The sequence below is a fragment of the Mytilus edulis genome, chromosome 4, assembly GCF_963676685.1.
Source record: "Mytilus edulis chromosome 4, xbMytEdul2.2, whole genome shotgun sequence".
NCBI lineage: Eukaryota > Metazoa > Mollusca > Bivalvia > Mytilida > Mytilidae > Mytilus > Mytilus edulis.
In genome coordinates this window covers 85,304,362-85,324,432 of record NC_092347.1, presented here as the reverse complement: position 1 = coordinate 85,324,432, position 20,071 = coordinate 85,304,362, and the positions used below count along the sequence as shown (strand labels likewise).

The following is a 20,071-nucleotide window of genomic DNA, read 5'->3' as shown; positions in this document are numbered from 1 at the left end:
AATAAAATTTATTAATTTGCAATTTCATTGAAAAATATTCTATGCGGACTGAAGCGGGTACACATTCCCGCCAAGTTTGATTGTCATTTAGCCGTTCTAAAAAAAGATTAAGAAAACCACTCTACATTTGAGGAAATTCTTTCATTTATCATAATCAAAAGACAATGGCACAAGTTGAGTGTGTGCAAAATGTTAGCAATGGTAAGTTACCAATATTCTTACGGTGAAAAAGAACATTTAAAAAAATAAAGTTTGTTTACCATTAAAAAAAACTGATGTGATACGTACTGTAAATAAAAATATATTACAGCATATCCTCCCTACTTCTCAAATAAATTTGTATGCAGAATGGTTTTGCCCTTAGCACAATATTCTTAAATTATCGCTATTTTTACGAATTTTTTCTTTGATCTTGCCGACTGATAATTTCATTTCTCTAATTATTTGGCTATTTTCACATTTCCTGACTGGTGTGGGAAAAACATTTCTCCTCACTAGGGAAAAATCTGTTCTCGGCAAATGATTGGTTGAATTTTAATTGTGACGTTAAATTTTCTTGGTTTCTTCTGAACTTTCCTATTGTGACGTCACTTTCTTCAAACAGGGCCGTAACTACCTATGAGGCATGGGAGGCAGTGCCTCCCCTGAATTTTCTGCACCGTTTTTTTTTTCAAAGTAATAAAATGAAATATTGACAATATGTACAAGAAGAACTTGAATTTATATCATAAACACAAGCTTACAGTTTTAAGAGTGTTATGATACATGATATATCTGTCATTGTCTGGATTTTTTATCTATAGTGAACCGTTTCAGTATTTTTTAATTTTTTTTTCGTCTGGCTGTCCGTCAGTTATTCAGTATTCGTATGAGAACACATGAAACTTTGCTTTCGACAATTTTGAATAAAACCTAACTATTCACACTTATTTAGTGGCTCAATTAAGCAGAGGAAGTTCCCTTTGTATTGTGATTCTTTTATGATATCGGAAATTCGTTGCCTGCTGAATCAGCTGTTGAATCATTTTTTTAACATCTCCCGATCATACTAGAACATTATGGTCAATGCCTTTGTTACAAATGTACTTAGTTAAACATTCCCATTCGTTGTAGCAGGGACTTTCTATACTAAGTATATACTAGTATAGAAAGTCCCTGGTTGTAGTTTATATATGTCTGTTCAGCTTACAACAAAATTGAAATTCAAGGTCCTCGATAAAAAAAAAAAATCTTGCGATCTATGATCTTGCTTTATATGTTTTTTTAACTTACCAATTTGATTTCTTACAAAATATCTTTAAATACAGATAATAATTGTTTGCATAAAAATTGCTTCCATGATCCAGCAATACTGATGATTCTTAAAGTAAGGAAATCGAAGGAAAACGGGTAATTTTTACATCCACTGATTTTATAAAGAAAAAAATCCGCAGTCACATTGTATTTAATGTCAATAATTATAGGTCAAAGTACAGCCTTCAAGACAGAGCCTTGGCTCAACCCGAACAGCAATCTCACAAAATTGAGAATGGAAATGGGGAATATGTCAAAAACAGGTCTTCAATCCAACGAGAAATTCCTGCACCTGGGCGTCCTTCAGCTGGCCCCTTAACAAATATATACTAGTTCAGTGATAATGAACGCCATACTAATTTCCAAATGTACACAAGAAACTAAATTAAAATAATACAAGACTTACAAAGGCCAGAGGCTCCTGACTTGGGACAGGCGCAAAAATGCGGCGGGGTTAAACATGTTTATGAGATCTCAATCCTCCCCTATACCTCTAGCCAATGTAGAAAAGTAAAATACGCACATTTAAAATTCAGTTCAAGAGAAGTCCAAGTCTGATGTCAGAAGATGTAACCAAAGAAAATAAATAAAATGACAATAATACATAAATAACAACAGACTACTAGCAGTTAACTGACATACCAGCTCCAAACTTCAATTAAACTGATTGAAAAATTATGATTTCATCATATGAATATCAGACAAAATCCTTCCCGTTAGGGGTTTAGTGTCATACATGTACCATCAAAACATATATGAGAAGAACATAACCCGTGTCATGCCAACAACTGGTTTTTGAATAAATGTGTTTAGTTCCGATACAAAGACCCTATAAGTGAATCAATATTAACGCCAAAATATGCAATCTTTAATGACCTGACAACAGTATCGTAACTATATCCCTTCTTAAGTCTATTTAAAGGTTTTGTTAGTTTCTGAGGTGAATACTGACATTTTTATGCTTTATAAAGTATGACGTCAGAGAGTGAAATAACCACGTTTATTTCACATGTAAAATTATCGGTTTTTATTTGACTGGGAAATCAATGTAAATCATTGCAACCAATGTAATAATTTGAATATATTTTGAAATAAAAAAAATCTTTTTCTTTTCAGGTCCTTCTGCAGATGATGATGATGGATGTACACCATCGAAAAAACTTAGACAAGGTATATTTGATTATCATTCTTTTCTTCATCTACAATTAGTCTGTCTGAAAAAACTAGGACAAGGTGTGTTCAACAACGATTCTTTACTTCATCTACTGTAAGTCTTTCTGAATATATATATACCTACATATGTGCTAATCTTTCTGAATATATATACCTACTTGTGTCACTGTGCCAATCTTTTTGAGAGCTTACATGTAACATGTGTAATATTTTAATGAATGCTGACTTTACATTAAAAAAAATAATGAAGTTTTTTGTTAATAAGGTAACATTTAAATTTGTATTTTTTACAGCTAGATTACCATTTAAAACAATTGAGCATAAAGCACAGCTAGTCTCTCCAAAGTCAACTGCTGCTTCAAAGAAAAGAAAACTATCTGATGCAGAATCACCTAGTGCTAAAGCTCCCAAAACTCCCAAATCAGGAACACCATGTGGATCTGGTAATGCGCCAATTACTAGCGGTGAAGCAGAAGTTAGCTCTAGTTCTGAGGCAGATAATGTTAAGATACGGGTTCGTAATACATTGGAAAGATTTGTACGTAAAAATTCTCAGGAAGAAATTACCTCGTCAACAAACATTGAATGTATTGATATAACCGATTCAGATGATGGCAAGGAATCTGATGTATCTTTTGTTGACACAAATACCTGTCAATCAAAAAAAATAAAAGAGTTCTTCAGTGTAAAAGAATCTTCAAAAACTGTCAAATCAAAAGAAGAGAACTCGACCAATGAGACTCAGAAAGTAGAAAATTATATTCAAATCATTGAAGCAGTCAGTAAAGGTCTTATTCCTGTAGAAAATTCATCAGAAACATGTGAAAATAAGGAAAACTTGGGAAGCTCAAAAAAAGGGGAAATTTTAGATGTTTCTGCAGACAAAGAAAATATGGATGTTTCAGATGAATCAACTAGTTTATCAGATATGAACAACAGTGCTATTGACCCAGTTACTCCTGGTAAGGGCAGTGTACCTTCCGCAGTATTTAAAACTCCAGTTTCAACAAAAATAAGTCCACAGTCAGGAACCACGCCTTTATCACAAAGCCCAGGGGACAGTTTAAGTGATGGAACTCCTAAATCCGGCAAAAAACCAAGATCTAAGGTAATATGTGAACCTTTATACAGTAATACATATAAAAATAAGAAGATGTACATTTGATCATGCTGCAAATTGTCAGTATAGAAAGTTTTGATAGTTTACTAGATCTACATTTGTTACTCAAAAGAAAAGAAAAATTTCCAATGAATTTTATATATCCATCGAAATGTACACAAAACTTGTATTTATAGGAAACGTTTTCAATGATTTCTCTTGCTAAAAAATATTCAACATTTTAATTTGAAAACTTGGTTGATCCCAGCTTTCAGAGGCAAAAATGAAAGACAGGGAAGCGCAAAGACAGAAACTCAAGGAAGAAAAATTAAAGGCCTTTGAAGAAAAAAAGAAACAAAAAGAACAGGAGAGAGTTGAAAAGGAAAAGGAGAAAGAGAAACAAAGACTGGAAAGAGAAGCTGCCAAATCTGAAAAGGACAAACAAAAGAAAGAGGAAAAAGTGATTATGATTTCAAGTTAAAAGATATTAGTACATTTCTTTTTTACATGTTATTATGTTATAGAAAGTTAAGTACTCTATTTTTTTGCAGTTTAGAGATGATATAATTTTTAATTGGGCATCAATTTAGACTCGCAAACATCATTTCTGTTTTAAAATATGATTTTTATGATTAATGACATTTTTATCACTTGTTTAGGAGAAAAAAGAAAAAGAAAGATTAGAGAAGCTGCAACAAAAGGAAGATGAGTTGAAAAAGAAGCGTGAAGAGCAAGAGTAAGATATAAACTAAAACATTTAATATGAATTTACAAAAAAGTCAATTGTGACCATAATTGCCAGCCAATACAAATTAAGGGTTACTGTTCAAATTTGAATTTGGAATTAAGGGGAAACAATCATTGTTCAAGGGAAATACCTGTTAAGTTTTCCAGGTTAAATCTGCTTCTTGGATACTTTAAGCAATGGGTAAACTATATTGAGTGTATAGTATGTTTGTAGGATGAACATGTCCTAGAATTAGACCTTATTTTCATAGATGATTGATAAAGTCGAGTTTCTGTTGTACCAGTTTCAAGAACTTTATGCAAAATATTGTTTAATCAAAACAGTCAAGACATTTGAACGTGTACTCAAAAAAAAATTGCATTAAAACAAAAAGATATATTATGAAAACTTTAATTACAACGATACATATGTTAGGGTGAAAATGAACTTATATCAATTAGTCATATTTTCAGAGCAAAGAATGAAGAAAAAAAGAAGAAAGATGAAGAGAAAAGATTAAAGGAAGAAGAAAAACAAAAAGAAAACGAAGAAAAAGTAAAAATACTATAACATGAAATAATACATGAAATGCATCTATTTTAATACCAAGTTTTTTGTTTGAAAATGAGGTCGTAAAAGGATAACTGCAATAGAACTATCAAAATTGACATCACAGTGTTGTGTTTAGAATCTTCATGTTAAGAGTAAAATTTACTTGATTTTTCAAATGACCGATTTCCTAAATACAGTTGCCGGAAGTGTCCACCTAAAAATTTCCAGTTCTCAGCATAGTTTATTTTTGCCAATTTCAGATTTGCTATATATCTATTTGCAGAAGTTCACTGATTTGAATAGAACAATTAGACCAAATAATAAAAAAAACCTACATAGCTCCATAAAGACAGTTTTCATTTGTCAATTTTGAAGCTTTTATCGACCAAAACTAAAAATATACTATTCTCAAAAGAACAATAGGAAGACACCTAGATTTATATGTGTTTTTGATTTGTTTACAAGTTAGAAATGTCCTTTTCTTCATTTCAGATAAAAAAAGAGAAGAAAGTTAAAGATGCATTCCAGAGTTTCTTTATCAAGACTAGTACTTCACCAAAATCTTCTAAGGTAAACCTCTAAGGAAATTATTGTTTTATTCATATTGAAAATTAGTTTGAAAGTGTTGTTTATTTTAAATTATAAAGTATGGTTGCATTGATTTAGATACTATTTTAATGTCCAACTACTCAAAAAGTGGGTGTTATCACTTTTTTGAGGATATTATTCAAGCAACTGTAAAATAACTTTTTTTTTTATGAACTGTATATGTATTATTGTAGAACCCTCAGGTCTTTTTGCTTGTCAAACATGTTCAAGAAATAAAAAACATATTTCTAATCAATATGATTTTGTGTTTGTTTCAGGCAACTGTAGAACCATCAGGTTTTTTTGCTTGTCAAACATGTTCAAGAAATAAAAAACATATTTCTAATCAATATAATTTTGTGTTTGTTTCAGGCAACTGTAGAACCCTCAGGTTTTTTTGCTTGTCAAACATGTTCAAGAAATAAAAAACATATTTCAAATCAATATAATTTTGTGTTTGTTTCAGGCAACTGTAGAACCATCAGGTCTTTTTGCTTGTCAAACATGTTCAAGAAATAAAAAACATATTTCTAATCAATATGATTTTGTGTTTGTTTCAGGCAACTGTAGAACCCTCAGGTCTTTTTATGCCATTCCAAGTGAAGGAGAACACTAAACTAGCACCAGAATGTAGACAGTACATTAGTGAGGAACAAAAGAATTTTCTCGATAAATGTCTCATTGACCAGGTATCAAATAAGAATACTAAAATATAACTCCTGTTTAGTATAAACTCTATTGTATGTCTAAGTGATATGTGATTGATTGCTTTACATTTAGTGGCAAATATTTCATACTTTTTGGGTTCCAAGATTGTTGAGAAATTGGTTAGTCTCAAATAGAAAATGTGTTTTGCAATCAATATAAATGGTGTTTTGCTGATGTATCAAATTAGAAGAGGATAATGATTCCCATGCCCTTTATTTCACTTTTCGATGGTCCCGTGAAATGTTTTATGAATATTTGTCAGTTCAAGTTAAGTAAGGTATAATTTGCTGTGTTCTTCTAGTATGGTATATGTATTTTCATCACTAGGAGTTTAATTTTTTGAAGTCATGTTAATGAATTTTTGGTTTAATAAAAAAATAAAGTTCTTATAAAATAAAGAGCTGTTCAATGTCTCTATTCAATGAGAAAATTAACTTTGCAACAATTTAAATAACCAGATAAAGACTAACTTATTCTGGGAAATGTTTTATTCCCTTCACAAAAAGTATATTCTAGAAAGGAAAGATATATGCACGCCGAATGAACAACTTTTTATTAGGTGAGATATTTGAAATCTATTAGAGCCATTCTGAAATATTTTTTTTTCTTGGCTGCATACATATTTTCTTCAGAGGTGATATTGATGTGAAACAAGTTTTAAGAAAAAAGGCACATAAAATGTCTTCGTTGAAAGTCTGCATGGTTAGCCGATGCCCCAGACTAGTCAAATTTGGTCTTCGGACTAGTAGTTGAAAAAGTTTTTGGTGCAGACTGCGTTGATGTCATAATATTAAAAAAAATTATATATATATTTTAATCATTAACATTTCCTGATCTTATGTGTTTCATAGCATTTTGTGCAAAGGAGTAGGTCCAGTAAGACCCCTTTTTGGCCCCAAAATATAGCAGTTTTACAAAATTGTTAAATGTAAACTTTAAGTTGTTTATTGGAAAGTAGAATGACTCTGCTACATAAATATGGGCTTATTTGACAATACAATGCACATTTATCAGGTACTAGCATCATAAAGTCATGCTAAATTACTGAAATCTTCACAATTTAAGTATTTTAGTTAAATTTTAGACGGTTTCCGTCGCAAATGAAAATGACCGCATTAGTGTCCATTCTTAATATTTAATTGTAAGTTGTATTTGATAATAATAAACAACATATATAAAGGTTGAGGATGAACACGGTGTTTAAAAAGTGTCCAAAATCTTTTGTCAGATGAACCTGAAATTTGAGGCCAAAATCGGCCCTTGTCAGACCCACTCCTTTAATATCTTTTTTTCCTTGGTTGCTCCTTTATATGAAAGATTTATGTCAGTATTGTATTTAAGTACCATTCCACCTAAGATTCATGCAAAGGGTGATTCACTGGTAGTTGCAAAATTGGATCGTATGGGGTTCTATTGTTTCCATTCAGTTTATAAGTGAAAAAAATGAAAAAAATATCACTGTTTTGCTATTCGGTTGCTATGGTAACCATGCTGTCATAAAGTACCTAGTTATTTCGCCCTAAAACCTGAAATTTTGCATATTTTCTTGATCTCTTTCACCCTAATTTCGAAGTAACTTGAAATATATAACAATATAATGTTGAAGTTGAAGACATGTTCTTAATATGTAAGTATATGAGGAGAGGGAAACAGTTCTTAAAATTATGTTTCCATGGCAACCAAATTACCAAATTTTGCATCCAGAAGAAAAATTGAAAATAATCGATTTTCAATATCAATTATCTCCCATGAACAGACTGATATTTAAAATCTGTTTAGAAGCATTTGTTCATTAGACCCTTGTCTAAAACATATAAAAAATAAACATTGTAGCCTCCTTTAGATTTTTTGTAAAAAAACATTTTTTACCCCCCCCATTTCAAGATTTTTGTGAATTTTTGAATTTTATTGAATTCTGTTTTAGACAGCCTTTTCCATTGTTCCTTTTACATATATTGATCTAAAAGTTAAAAACACAATGCCAATCAACTGTTATGACAGAAATAATGTTCCTTTGACAGTTAATTTATATTGAACAAAGCATAATGTTAAAGCACTCTCACGACGAAATTTATAAAAAAGATTTATGGAAGATCTTAATTAATGTAGTGCAACTTTTTTTTACAAAAGTCATGCCCCTTGGAAATAGAAGTTTATACTAAATTTATATTTAGGGACGACATCAAAACTGAAAACAAGTAGTGAGGGGGGGGGGGGGGGGGGGTTAAAATTGCTGCAAGTTTTGTTTATCCAAAATCGATTTTACGTATATCCATATTGGTAAATTGATTTTTCCCAAATTAAGTAACGAAAGGGAGGGAAAAGTTACAAAAAGAAATAAAAAACAAAAAATAAGTTATTGCCTCTTGACAGATAAAATATGAGTATCAGAGCAGATGATTGGAATGCTATTCTTTTATTACATTGACCATTCAAACAGTCTGTAAAACATTCTTTTGTTTCAGGAATCTAATGTTTTGTATATTAAAGATCTTCAAAATGGCAAGAAAACTGGCAAATCAGAGAAAACCTTTCCAAAGTAAGTAGTGAACAGTTATAAATTTTGGGTAAAGGTTGGCAAAGAGGATAGTAACAGTTATTTAGAGTATTAACATAATTTTTTTATTGTCGAGCCTGCAACTTTTGTTACAAAAAGCTCGACATAGGGATAGTGATCCGGCGGCGGCGTTAGCTCACTTCTTAAAAGCTTTATATTTTAGAATGTGGAAGACCTGGATGCTTCATACTTTCTATATAGATGCTTCATGTTACGACGTTTCTGTCAGTTACATGTCCAATGTCCTTGACCTCATTTTCATGGTTCAGTGACCACTTGAAAAAAAAGTTCAAATTTTTTGTAATGTTGAATTCTCTCTTATTATAAGTAATAGGATAACTATATTTGATATGTGCGTACCTTGCAAGGTCCTCATGTCTGTCAGACAGTTTTCACTTGACCTCGACCTCATTTCATGGATCAGTGAACAAGGTTAAGTTTTGGTGGTCAAGTACATATCTCAATTACTATAAGCAATAGGGCTAGTATATTTGGTGTATGGAAGGACTGTAAGGTGTACATGTCCAACTGGCAGGTGTCATCTGACTTTGACCTCATTTTCATGGTTCAGTGGTTATAGTTAAATTTTTGTGTTTTGATCTGTTTTTCTCATACTATATGCAATAGGTCTACTATATTTGTTGTATGGAATGATTATAGGGTGTACATGTCTAGCGTGCAGATGTCGTGTGACCTTGACCTCATTTCATGGTTCAGTGGTCAAAGTTAAGTTTTTGAGTTTGGTCATTTTATCTAATACTATATGCCATAGGTCAACTATATTTGGTATATGGAAATATTTTATGACAGTCGTGCAGGTTTTATTTGACCGTGACCCCATTTTCACGGTTCATTGCAGTGTTAAGTTTTTGTGTTTTGGTCTATTTTTCTTAAACTATAAGTAATGGGTCAACTATATATATTGTATAAGAGCATTGTTAGATGTACATGTCTTCCTGGCATGGTTCATCTGACCTTGACCTCATTTTCAAGGTTCATTGGTCTTTGTTTAGTTATCTTGGTTAATGTTAAGTTTATGTGACAGTTGTAATAAAGCTTAGCTTTATACTTAGGACTATCAACACAATATCAATGATTAGTATAGAAGGTGAGACATTTCAGCGTGTGCACTCTTGTTTGCCCAGTCACTATAAGTAGTGTAGATCTGAGTCGCTTCATATTTTCACCATTGTACCATTTTACCAGTTCTTAGGTGCAGGATACCTTCAAAAACGATATTGACATCATCTCCATGTTTCAATGACTGCTTAAAAAAAGACTTTTAATCGCATACTTATTTTCTGTTATTGTGGATAATCGCCACACATTCTTGTTAAAAAAAAAAATTATTATTTTCTAGGACAATAGGAGAAGATGATGTAGAATTATTGGTCCATGATTCAGAGACCGTAAAGAAAGTCACCTACAAATGTAAACTGTTACAGTTCCATATGAATTACAGACCACCATACTATGGAACATATAGGAAGAAAAGTTCACATGTCAGACCAAGGAATCCATTTAAAACAGATACTGTAAGTCATATGGATGATTGAAGGCCTGTTTATCTGTATATACTCAGTCAGTAGCATTAAACATATATAAAATCTATACACATAAATTGTGGGCTTATTGTAATTGAACAAAATTTATGTGAAATATTTTAATTCTTCTATTGAGTGTTTAAGGTAGTGTTTTATATACTGTAAACTCGGAAATTAATGGATGCATTTATTATTGTGAGTTTGTCATTTCAAACTAAAATACGTTTTTAAATTATTGTGATATTCAGGAAAATCCTGTTTGATTCATACATAAAAAGTAAAAATGCGAGATTTAATTATTGTGATTATAACCCTGTAGCATTTCTCACAATTACAGCAATAATTTCTGAATTTACAGTAATGATTTAAATCTTTTCCATATAAAAACAAATTTTACCAAAGGAAGGTTGACAATTTCTAAGGGAATTCTCAATGTCAGTTATTTTAAAATTCATTTAGATTCGTGTTTTACTGTAAATTTCAAGATCAATCATTCACATATAAATTCCCATTGTCTAGCTTTGTTTCATATTATGAATGATGTCTTGGCCTTTTGTTAGAAAAGGAGTATGATTCCAGCCTTGCTTTGCTGTTGGATAGGAAAATGAGATTTTAATATTACACAGTCTGTATCTCTATTTTTACAGGAAATATTTGATTATGAATATGACAGCGATGATGACTGGGAAGAAGAGGAGCCAGGAGAAAGTCTATCTGATTGTGATGTATGTATCTTAGAGGCTAGTTTCTGATTGTGATATGTTTATCTTTTATACCACACTTTCATTTCCTCTTAGGATTTAGAATATATAGTGGTACCCATGTCCATCATTCTGAAATTAAACAGTTGTCAATACAGTTTTTAGGCTCTTATTTTTTTTCTCCCTTATATTAGTAGCTCAGACGCAAGATTAAGACAATAGTCTAAATCTGTGTTAAGGTATTACAGACTAGTCATCATATCTGGCAATATGTAGTTATTTTTTTTGCCAATTAATGTAGTGACTGAAGATATTTGTTATAACATCACTCTAGATTTGGTACCTACAGTACCTATATTGAAACTACAATATTCTGACTAGTATTTTCTTCACACATTTTTAGATGCTACTTAACAATGAATTGGTTGTAACAAGCAAGGGATCACTATTCTGACCTATTTCACACATACTACTGGTTTGCAGATACTATGAATTATGAGTGTGGTTGAGCTTCAAGTCCATTAAAACATTGATGGTTGCAATTTATTTAAGGATTGGTTTATAATTTGCAATATTAACATTTCAGGGATCTTACACATTTCTAATTACTCAAGATGAAGAATTTTAAGTTGAACTTTTAATTGTATCAGAAAAAAATGAAGCCATCTTTTAGTCAAATGTCTATTTTTTCTATTATAAAGGATGAGGAAGAAAAAGTTGAAGAGGACAATGAGGATGAAGAAGACGACTTCATAGTTCCTCATGGGTATCTGTCTGATGATGAAGGTGTAGATAAGGATGACGAAGAGGTAAGGATAGGTTGTTCCTCTAGGGTAACTTACAGAGGTTAAAGTTGTTGATGATGAATAGGACGAAAGAGGTTCTTCTAGGGTGTAAGGGATGAATGAAGGTGTCGATGAAGAGAACAAAGGAATGGTTGGTTCCTCTAGGTAATCTGTATGAGGATGAATGTGTTGATGACGAAGAGGAAAGTATGGATACTTCATCTAGAGAAGGAAGAGGAGGAAAGTGTTGTAACAAAAATAGGGAGGTATCTGTATTTGGATAAATGTATTGATAATGACGAGGATGAATGAATGGATATCTGTGGTTTGATAACAGTGATGTTGAGGTAAATACATATGGTTCTTTATGGGTATATGTAGAAGGATGAAGGTGATTAAATACATATAAATTGTAGTTTACTTGTATCTATTAGAGATAAAAGATGCTGGCAAGGAAATAAGATGTGAATCAAATAATGTAAGGAGGAATAGTATAGGTAGCTATAGCATAGGTTACAAGTAACTTTTTAAAGAGAGGTTGTTTAAAATGAAAAAAAAAGTAAAGATGAATAATATATCACATATTTATCTTCCAAAATGGTGTTGGAAGTTAGCAAGGAGGTAAATGTGAAAGGAACAAATATATATCAGGATGAATGTGTTGATGTATAACTCTGAAGTATGTTTTGTTTAGGTGTTACATAAAATGATTTCATGGGAGCCAAATATACAACTGGTAATAGGATACCCTAAAAGTGATGAACAACTATATTGTTATCTATATATATCTGCAGTTCAAATCCTTATTTAGAGGTATGCATTTTCAAAAATTGCTGTATATGACTTAGTTTTAAAGAATTAAAGAATTTTATTTATTGATAATTTTATCTACAGGTATCTCCAGAGCTTCAGGAAATTAAACGTAATGAACTGGCAACCAGATGGGAGGCAGATCAAAACAGATTGACTAAACCAGTTTTACCAAAGATAATTGGTTGTTTCTGGGAACAAGCCACACATGTTTTACAAGAGGAGATTAGTAAACAGCTAGAACAATATAAGGTTAGAGGCTAGATGGAAATAAACAAAAGTTTTATCGTTAGAATTGGTTTACTTTTGTCATTTCAGCTTTTTTGGCTTTCTTTGGGATATTTGTTTTGGTCATTGTTGACGGCCTTTCAGTGACCCATAGTTATTAACTTCTATGTCATTTGATCTCTGTTGGAGAGTTATCTCATGGGCAATAATACCAAAAAAGATATTTGCCGTACATTTTAACTGAATTCCTCTGGGAAAACAATAGTTTATTTCACAAACCAGTTGTTCAAGCTTTAATATGATATGATTTTGTTACTCCAAGGCGTCACTTTTTTTCGCAATACTTTTTAGTTTCAAGTGGGGGATGGGGTGTATTGTTAGGGAAAAAAATATGAACTTTCTGTTTGCATTTATTTAAGTGAAATTCATCTACTGTAGATTCGTTGTTAAATCTCCTACACACAGTTTGGAGACTTATTGATTTTGCTCAGTTCTTATTATGGCACAATCAATAGAGTTGGGGTGAAATATTGTTGCTGTACGTTCATATTTTCTTATTATTATTATGTTACCTGATGGACAATGTCAGGTGACATATTGCTTTTCCTCCATTTTCCCCCCTATTATTACCATTTCAGCCCATTGACAATGTTGGTTGAACTATTGCTTTTCTTCTGACTTTTTATGCCCCATTTATGGGCATTATGTTTTCTACACTGCTAATTTTGCATAGGTACTTTTTCTGTACAAAAAATCTGTAGTACTGGAAAATTACTTTTAAAATATAGTACTGTTTTAGTACTTTAAATTTATTGTAATATTTAAGTACTTTTTTTTTGCAGTACTTGATTTGTACTTCAAATTTTAAGTACTCAATTTGTACTTTAATTGTGTAGTACTAAATGTGTACCTCAAATATTAGGTACTCATTTTGTACCTTTATTTTGAAGTGCTTGATATGTACTTAAATTTTAAGTACAAATCAAGTACTGTAAAAAACAGGTACCTAAATATTACAATAAATTTAAAGTACTAAAAAAGTACTATATTTTAAAAGTAATTTTCCAGTACAACAGACTTTTTGTACAGAAAAAGTACCTATGCAAAAGTAGCAGTGTAGTCTGTGTGTCCGTCCATCTGTCCCGCTTCAGGTTAAAGTTTTTGGTCGAGGTAGTTCTGGATGAAGTTGAAGTCCAATTAACTTGAAACTTAGTAAACATGTTCCCTATGATATGATTTTTCTAATTTTAACGCTAAATTAGAAATTTTATCCCATTTTCACGGTCTACTGATCATAGAAAATGATAGTGCGGATGGGGCATCAATCTTGTTCCTTTTATTATAGCACCCTCAACAGAGATGGGTGACATATTGTTATTCTACGTTTCTTGTTGTCTTATTCTTGAATGTACTTGTTGGTTTTTTTCAGGCAGTCTTATTGACAACTAGTCCAGTTCCTACCTCCTTCAATGAACCTGTCAAAGTTGTCAAGGGAGATAACTCTTCTGGTGACAATAATGTTGACACACCAAAAGTTAATCCACAGAGAAAACCGGTTCCTGAAGAAGGTAAATATAATTAATAATCAAGTAAGTTATTGTACCTCATGAAAAAAATTGTTTTATATATTGTTTGTAACTTTCTTTATTCGGTCTGAGGCAAAATTCTAATAATAGTTATTTATTGAAGACTTTTAATAATAAAAGCTATCAATTTTTTCATTGCAGCAATGCCAGACTTAATAAGACTAGTCCATGGAAATTTGATGGGTATTAAAAAACTAATTCAAGAATTTCGGTTGTTTTGGAAATCAAAAACCACTGGAGAACAAGAACCAACAGGTACAGCAGATATGAGTATGGAGGTTGACAACACGGAAAACAAAGCTATGGATACCAGTCTGTCACAAGAAAATGTCACCAATGTATCCATAACTGCTGAAACTGAGACAGACGTCGCAAATTGTGCTATATCAAAAAGACAATTAGAAATCAAAATAACAGCTATTGCTGTACGAGAGAAACGTGCTGATTTTAAAAAGATTTGTTGGTATGTTCATGATGACATACTGAAACAGTATAACTGTGAAGGTTTGCCTATACCATCAGCTTGGGAATCTCTTACAAAACCAGCTAAGACACCAGGCAAGGTTAAACCTGAAGAAACTACGCCAAGTGGTCGTAAGACACCAGTGCCATCTATAACTCAGTTTGCTAGACCAATGTCTCCTTCAACCATAGCAGCTCAGCACGCTGCTGCTCAAGCTAAAATACTGGCAGCTCAGGCAGAAAAGAAAAAGGAAATAACTGTCAAGGAACCAGAAAAAATGGAGACATCTGACACTCCTAATGAAACTGTTACCCTAAATAAAAAGGTACCAGTTGACCAAAGAAAATTAACTGATTTCAAAAAAGCATTCACTTCTCCACAATGTAAAAAGCGAGTTGCTTTGATTCCAGTAACATCTCCCATACCAAACTCAGCTGTAAAACCAGTATCGTCTCCCAAACCAAACTCAGCTGTAAAAACAGTATCATCTAACATACCAAAAACAGCTGTAAAAACACAAAAGTCTGGAGAGGAAGGTAGTAAATCAGGTGAAAATATAACTGTCCTGCCTCCTGTTCTAAAGAACATAGAGAAAACAAATGTAGAACTACCTAAAGTAAATGGATTGATACAGGACTCAGCTGGTGAAAACTCTAGAGATGCCATTATGATTGACTGAATAATAAAACTTTTTATCATCAACTCAGTAGTGATAAACAATTTGAGTAAAAAATTTGCAATTAGTATATTTAGTATAGTGCTTTGTTTTTCATTGTAATGTTATGTGTGTGTTTGCATGGTTGTATGTTATTTTGAATGATCAGTAATTTTATGTAAAGTAAGTACAATAATATATTATATTTTTTCTCCATCATGTCCATGGTTGATGCTTCCTGTAAACAATAAAGTCTTGTGAAACACCTATGCTATATAACATTTTGTCTAGCAAATAAAAAAGTAATAAGAGGCAAGGCATATAGTTAATTTCTGGAGGTAGCATTGATAATTGACATTAGATTCATATCTTATTCCTTCTTTCTTATTGAGTTGACTAACTATGTATAGAAGTTATTTATAATAATACCTTGCCAAACCAGTTGTCAGCTCATTTAATGGGACTACTGTTCATATTTTTATCATTTTCAAGCAATTTTGTTTTTAAATTTAATGTAATAAGTAAATTTCTAACAAACTACCTATGGCCATCACTTGTTTTCATTGCTTGATCAAATTTTCTAAAGATATGACTTGTATGGCTGTCTGACATGTGATAGTGGCTTCATATTAACATTCATTCTACAGTTGTCTGGATAGGTCAAATGTCATTTGTCCTGGAATTAAAGGATTACATTGATCTTGAAAATATAAGAAATATTGTGGCAAGCGAGATATCTAAATGTGTGAGCTATTGTAAATGATAGCTGTCGAATCTATTACACAATTGTTAAAATGTTCAATTAAAGTTCAACTTCATCTTTCTTTCTGTTTTTTGTTTTGATTTTTTCAAGAGTAGATAAAATTGTGCAATAAATTTTATGAAGTTGCTATAATGTTGATCAATATTTAATTTATAAAGTTTGTAGTATGCCATGTAATATTAGTCAGATCTTACGTGGAATGATTTAAAAAAAGAACAGTGTGTATGCTATGTAACAGAATATGTCATCATGTTTCATACAATCAAACATGAGAATTCATGAAAATGAATATTTTTAAAAACGAAATCTTTTTTTTTTATTGATTAATATATATGATGAATCATTGCGATATTGTAATTTGATATCATTTATGTATAAGTGTCTGCACTTATTTTGATTGTATATTGTATAAAGTGATGTGATAATTTTTCCTTTCAATCTTGTGAAAATTTGGAAGCATACAGTCTAGGTTTTGTCAGTCTCTATCCGTCTGAGACAGAAACAAATGGTTTCTAGTAATATTAACTTTATTGTCATACCATCTCATTATTATTCATTGGATACCAAGTTTTGTGGGTACTGGTGAACCACAAATTCAAATAGTCAATGAATTACAATTTTCTTTATGCTTTATATGCAGATTGGCAAAAACCGAGAAATTTGATATTTACAAAAATAAATGAATCCACATGTACAGTATCATACTTATACAGAGGGAACATATAGGGAATGGGCAAGCCTTTTGATTTTTTTTTTTAAGAAATTGCTTTAGAGGATATTGGTTTTTAAAAAGTATCTCTTGAAGAAATAATATACATGTAACTTATATTTACAAAATAGAGGGAAGATATAGGTTAGGGGATGCGAGTGGAAATGATTTAATAATAGAAATTTTTCCTTTGAAAGTTTAAAGATAACTTAGTTTCTTTTGTTGGAACAAAATTAAATCTGTGTAGATGAAAGTTATAAGTAAGAGGAAGAGTCGTATTGATTTTAAACTAGATAAATCACATGTCAACCCTCCATAATCTATCTGTTATATCACATCAACTTTTGAAGACTGCTCATTAAACAATGCAATTATGTATACCTTATGTAATCATATAAGCCACATATTTAACATAAATATTCCATTACACAAACAAACTGACAGATGTCTTCATGTACAAATTTAAAGGGACCAAAGAATCCAAATGGCAGGGTTGCACAGAATGTTGATCAAAAAATGGGGAATGGTCTGTAATGCTTTTATATATGTTGAAACATGAGAATGAAGGAAAATCTTTAAATTATTGTATAATAGAAGGTTTGCAAACTTTCAGTGAAGATTCAAGTATTTAGATTAAAAACTTCTGTAGCATTTGATTACTCAAAATTGGTAGTGTCTTTTGTATATGAGAAAAAATTCCAAATTTTAATCTCAATGATTATGTGAGAGCAGATATTCATTTACATATACTATTCTAAAATGATTGCAGTCTTTCTGTAAAGTTTATAAGATGAGGGTTTTAAACTGAAGGAGGAATTGATCACAAAATATAAAACAATCTTTTATATTTTGATAAAAAAAATTACCAAGTTCCAAAGTGTAGAAAAGTGTGGGGAAATTCCTGTAACTTCCATTATAACGTGCCCTTTCTTTGTTTGGATTGGTTGTTGGTTGGATCTTGTTGAAAACTGTAGGACGAAAAGATATCACTCATCTGAAGTTTGTGCAACCTGGCAGGAAACTCAAATATTGAAATATTGTATTATTTCTAAATTTTATGTAAATAAGAAAGACGAAGGAAAACCAGTTTCCGGTGCACCCACTTTGTAGACTTATTTTCAGGGTAGCATGAAATTGGGAACAAAACATCATATTGACAATTATTTTTTACATTATCTGAAAGCATTAGTAGATGTGTATAGAATGTATTGTCAATTATAATTGTTGTAATAAGATATTTATTTAATTACAAAAAAATCGAATATAATATAAAGAAGGAAATAAAATTATACATCCTTGATATTTGCTGTCTTCTTTGTAGGTTGAAATTTAAAAATGGCTCAGATTTGCATCACTATCAGAAAAACCTGGAAAATTTTGAACTATTATTTATGTTATGTTCAGGAAAAGTCATAAAAACAACTATTCCGTCCAAATGATGAGAATTGAAGCAGTTTTTGGCTCTGTTCAACCTTCAATAATGAGTAAAACCAATACTGACAGACTGCTATTAAAGGCCCTACCATGACAAAATGTGAAATAATTCAAACCCAAAGGTCTAATTTATGACCAAACAAATAACAGATGGCAACCACTGAATTAAAGGCTACTCGTATTATTACACGATTCTACCAATTAAAATGAGTTTGAGGTAAAAGAATCCTGCTACATAGACATGTACACCCTACATCAAATTAAAGATAAAAAGATTTGGTATGATTGCCATTGAAATCTTTTAATCAGACCACTTGGTATAGAAACTAATTGCCTGAATAATGTACAAACAACTACAGGCTCTTAGCTCGGGACATGCATATACAAATTTTTAGGTGCAGAACCAACAGTTGTGCAACAGTACGTTAGAACTAGAGGCTCCAAAGAGCCTGTGTAACTCGCCTGCATCTTCAACAATGACCACTTTTTAGTTTAGGCATTAAAATGACTCCAATAAGTAGTCTGAAGTTTTCGCCCATTTGGCTTATATCTAAAAAACTGCAGCATTTAGAGGAAATCTGATGGGTGAAAAATGTTCTAAAGGTCTATCAGCCCTGTAATTTTCGGAAGAACCAAACAACACGTTATTGGTTTGCTGACACTAAATTTTAATTTTAAGGTAATTTTGCAGTTTTTGGTTATTGTCCTGCACATTATTATAGATAAAGATAAACCCTAAACAGCAATAATATTCAGCAAAGTAAGATCTACAAACAGTTTATTTGACCAAAATTGTCAATTATACAAAGAACATTTAAATGACATTTTAAACTACTCATTAATAATTATATATTGAAATGCAAGTCTGGCAGGTTTCATTCTACCTTGACCTAATTTTCACGACTCATTGCTCAAGGTTTTGTTTATGTGTTTGTCTTTTTCTAAAACTATAAGCAATAGGTTATGATTGTAAGGTGTATATGTTTGTCTGTTGGGTATCATTGCACCTGGACTTCATTTTATTGGTTCTTTGGTCAATGTTAAGTTTTCCTGGTAAAGTTTGTTTCTTAAATATTTTCTGGACTTTATGGAATAGGTCACCTATATGTGCTGCATGGAATGATTGTAAGGTGTACACGTATGGCTGGCATAGTTAATCTGACATTGACCTAATTTCAATGTTCATTGGGTCAATATAAATTTTTCAGGGCTTGATCTATTTCTTGTATAATTGTAAGTTGTTTGTTTATATCTGACCTTGGCCTCGTTTTCTTGGTTAATGTTAAGTTAATTTGATACTTGTAGTGAATCTTTATATTTTAGGACTATCAACATAAAATCAATGATGAGTAAAACAGGCAAGACATTTCAGCATGTGCATTCTCGTGTTTTCAAAGTTTTAACTAATCTATTGTAGTTTTTAAGTTTTTAGCCAAAATGATAAAAAGGGCAATAACTCTATAATAAGGAGTCCACTGAAAAGTTCAGCCATACATGACTTAATTGTAGATCCTTTTGTTCTGATCATTTTGCTTTTAAAGAAAAGCAATGGTCTTGTGCAATGCCAACATAAAAACTATATGTATATACTGGTATACAGGTGAAGTAAGGTGGTACCTAACACTACAGGGAAATAACTGTAAAATCAGCCAAATGTTTTAATCACATTACATTAAGGAAATATCAAGCTTCTAAA

General features: G+C 31.4%; 1 protein-coding gene across 3 annotated transcripts; it reads left to right on the top strand.

Moving 5' to 3' along the window:
- The first annotated feature begins 43 nt into the window (after positions 1 to 43).
- Positions 44 to 18,241, top strand: LOC139520834 (chromatin assembly factor 1 subunit A-like). Of its 3 annotated transcripts, none has more exons than XM_071313813.1 (16): positions 46 to 201; positions 2,410 to 2,463; positions 2,760 to 3,574; positions 3,834 to 4,025; positions 4,225 to 4,301; positions 4,766 to 4,847; positions 5,337 to 5,414; positions 5,899 to 5,917; positions 6,012 to 6,121; positions 8,606 to 8,679; positions 10,058 to 10,232; positions 10,889 to 10,966; positions 11,644 to 11,751; positions 12,622 to 12,789; positions 14,195 to 14,333; positions 14,493 to 18,241. In XM_071313813.1, exons 1-16 carry the CDS (start codon positions 165 to 167, stop codon positions 15,491 to 15,493), a joined length of 3,207 nt encoding a protein of 1,068 aa, XP_071169914.1. In that variant the 5' UTR covers positions 46 to 164; the 3' UTR covers positions 15,494 to 18,241. The 3 variants fall into 3 exon arrangements, with proteins under 3 accessions (XP_071169913.1, XP_071169914.1, XP_071169915.1); XM_071313814.1 differs by lacking the exon at positions 5,899 to 5,917 and adding an exon at positions 5,711 to 5,729; XM_071313812.1 differs by lacking the exon at positions 5,899 to 5,917 and having other exon boundaries at positions 44 to 201; positions 5,993 to 6,121.
- The last annotated feature ends 1,830 nt before the right edge of the window (positions 18,242 to 20,071 follow it).

What these genes read in the sequence shown, in the direction of transcription:
- LOC139520834 (XM_071313812.1), top strand. Translation starts at nt 165, where the DNA reads ATGGCACAAGTTGAGTGTGTGCAAAATGTTAGCAATG. An exon ending in TGTGCAAAATGTTAGCAATG is followed by an intron (nt 202 to 2,409) that starts GTAAGTTACCAA and finishes TTTTCTTTTCAG; the next exon opens with GTCCTTCTGCAGATGATGAT. An exon ending in TCAGAGAAAACCTTTCCAAA is followed by an intron (nt 8,680 to 10,057) that starts GTAAGTAGTGAA and finishes ATTATTTTCTAG; the next exon opens with GACAATAGGAGAAGATGATG.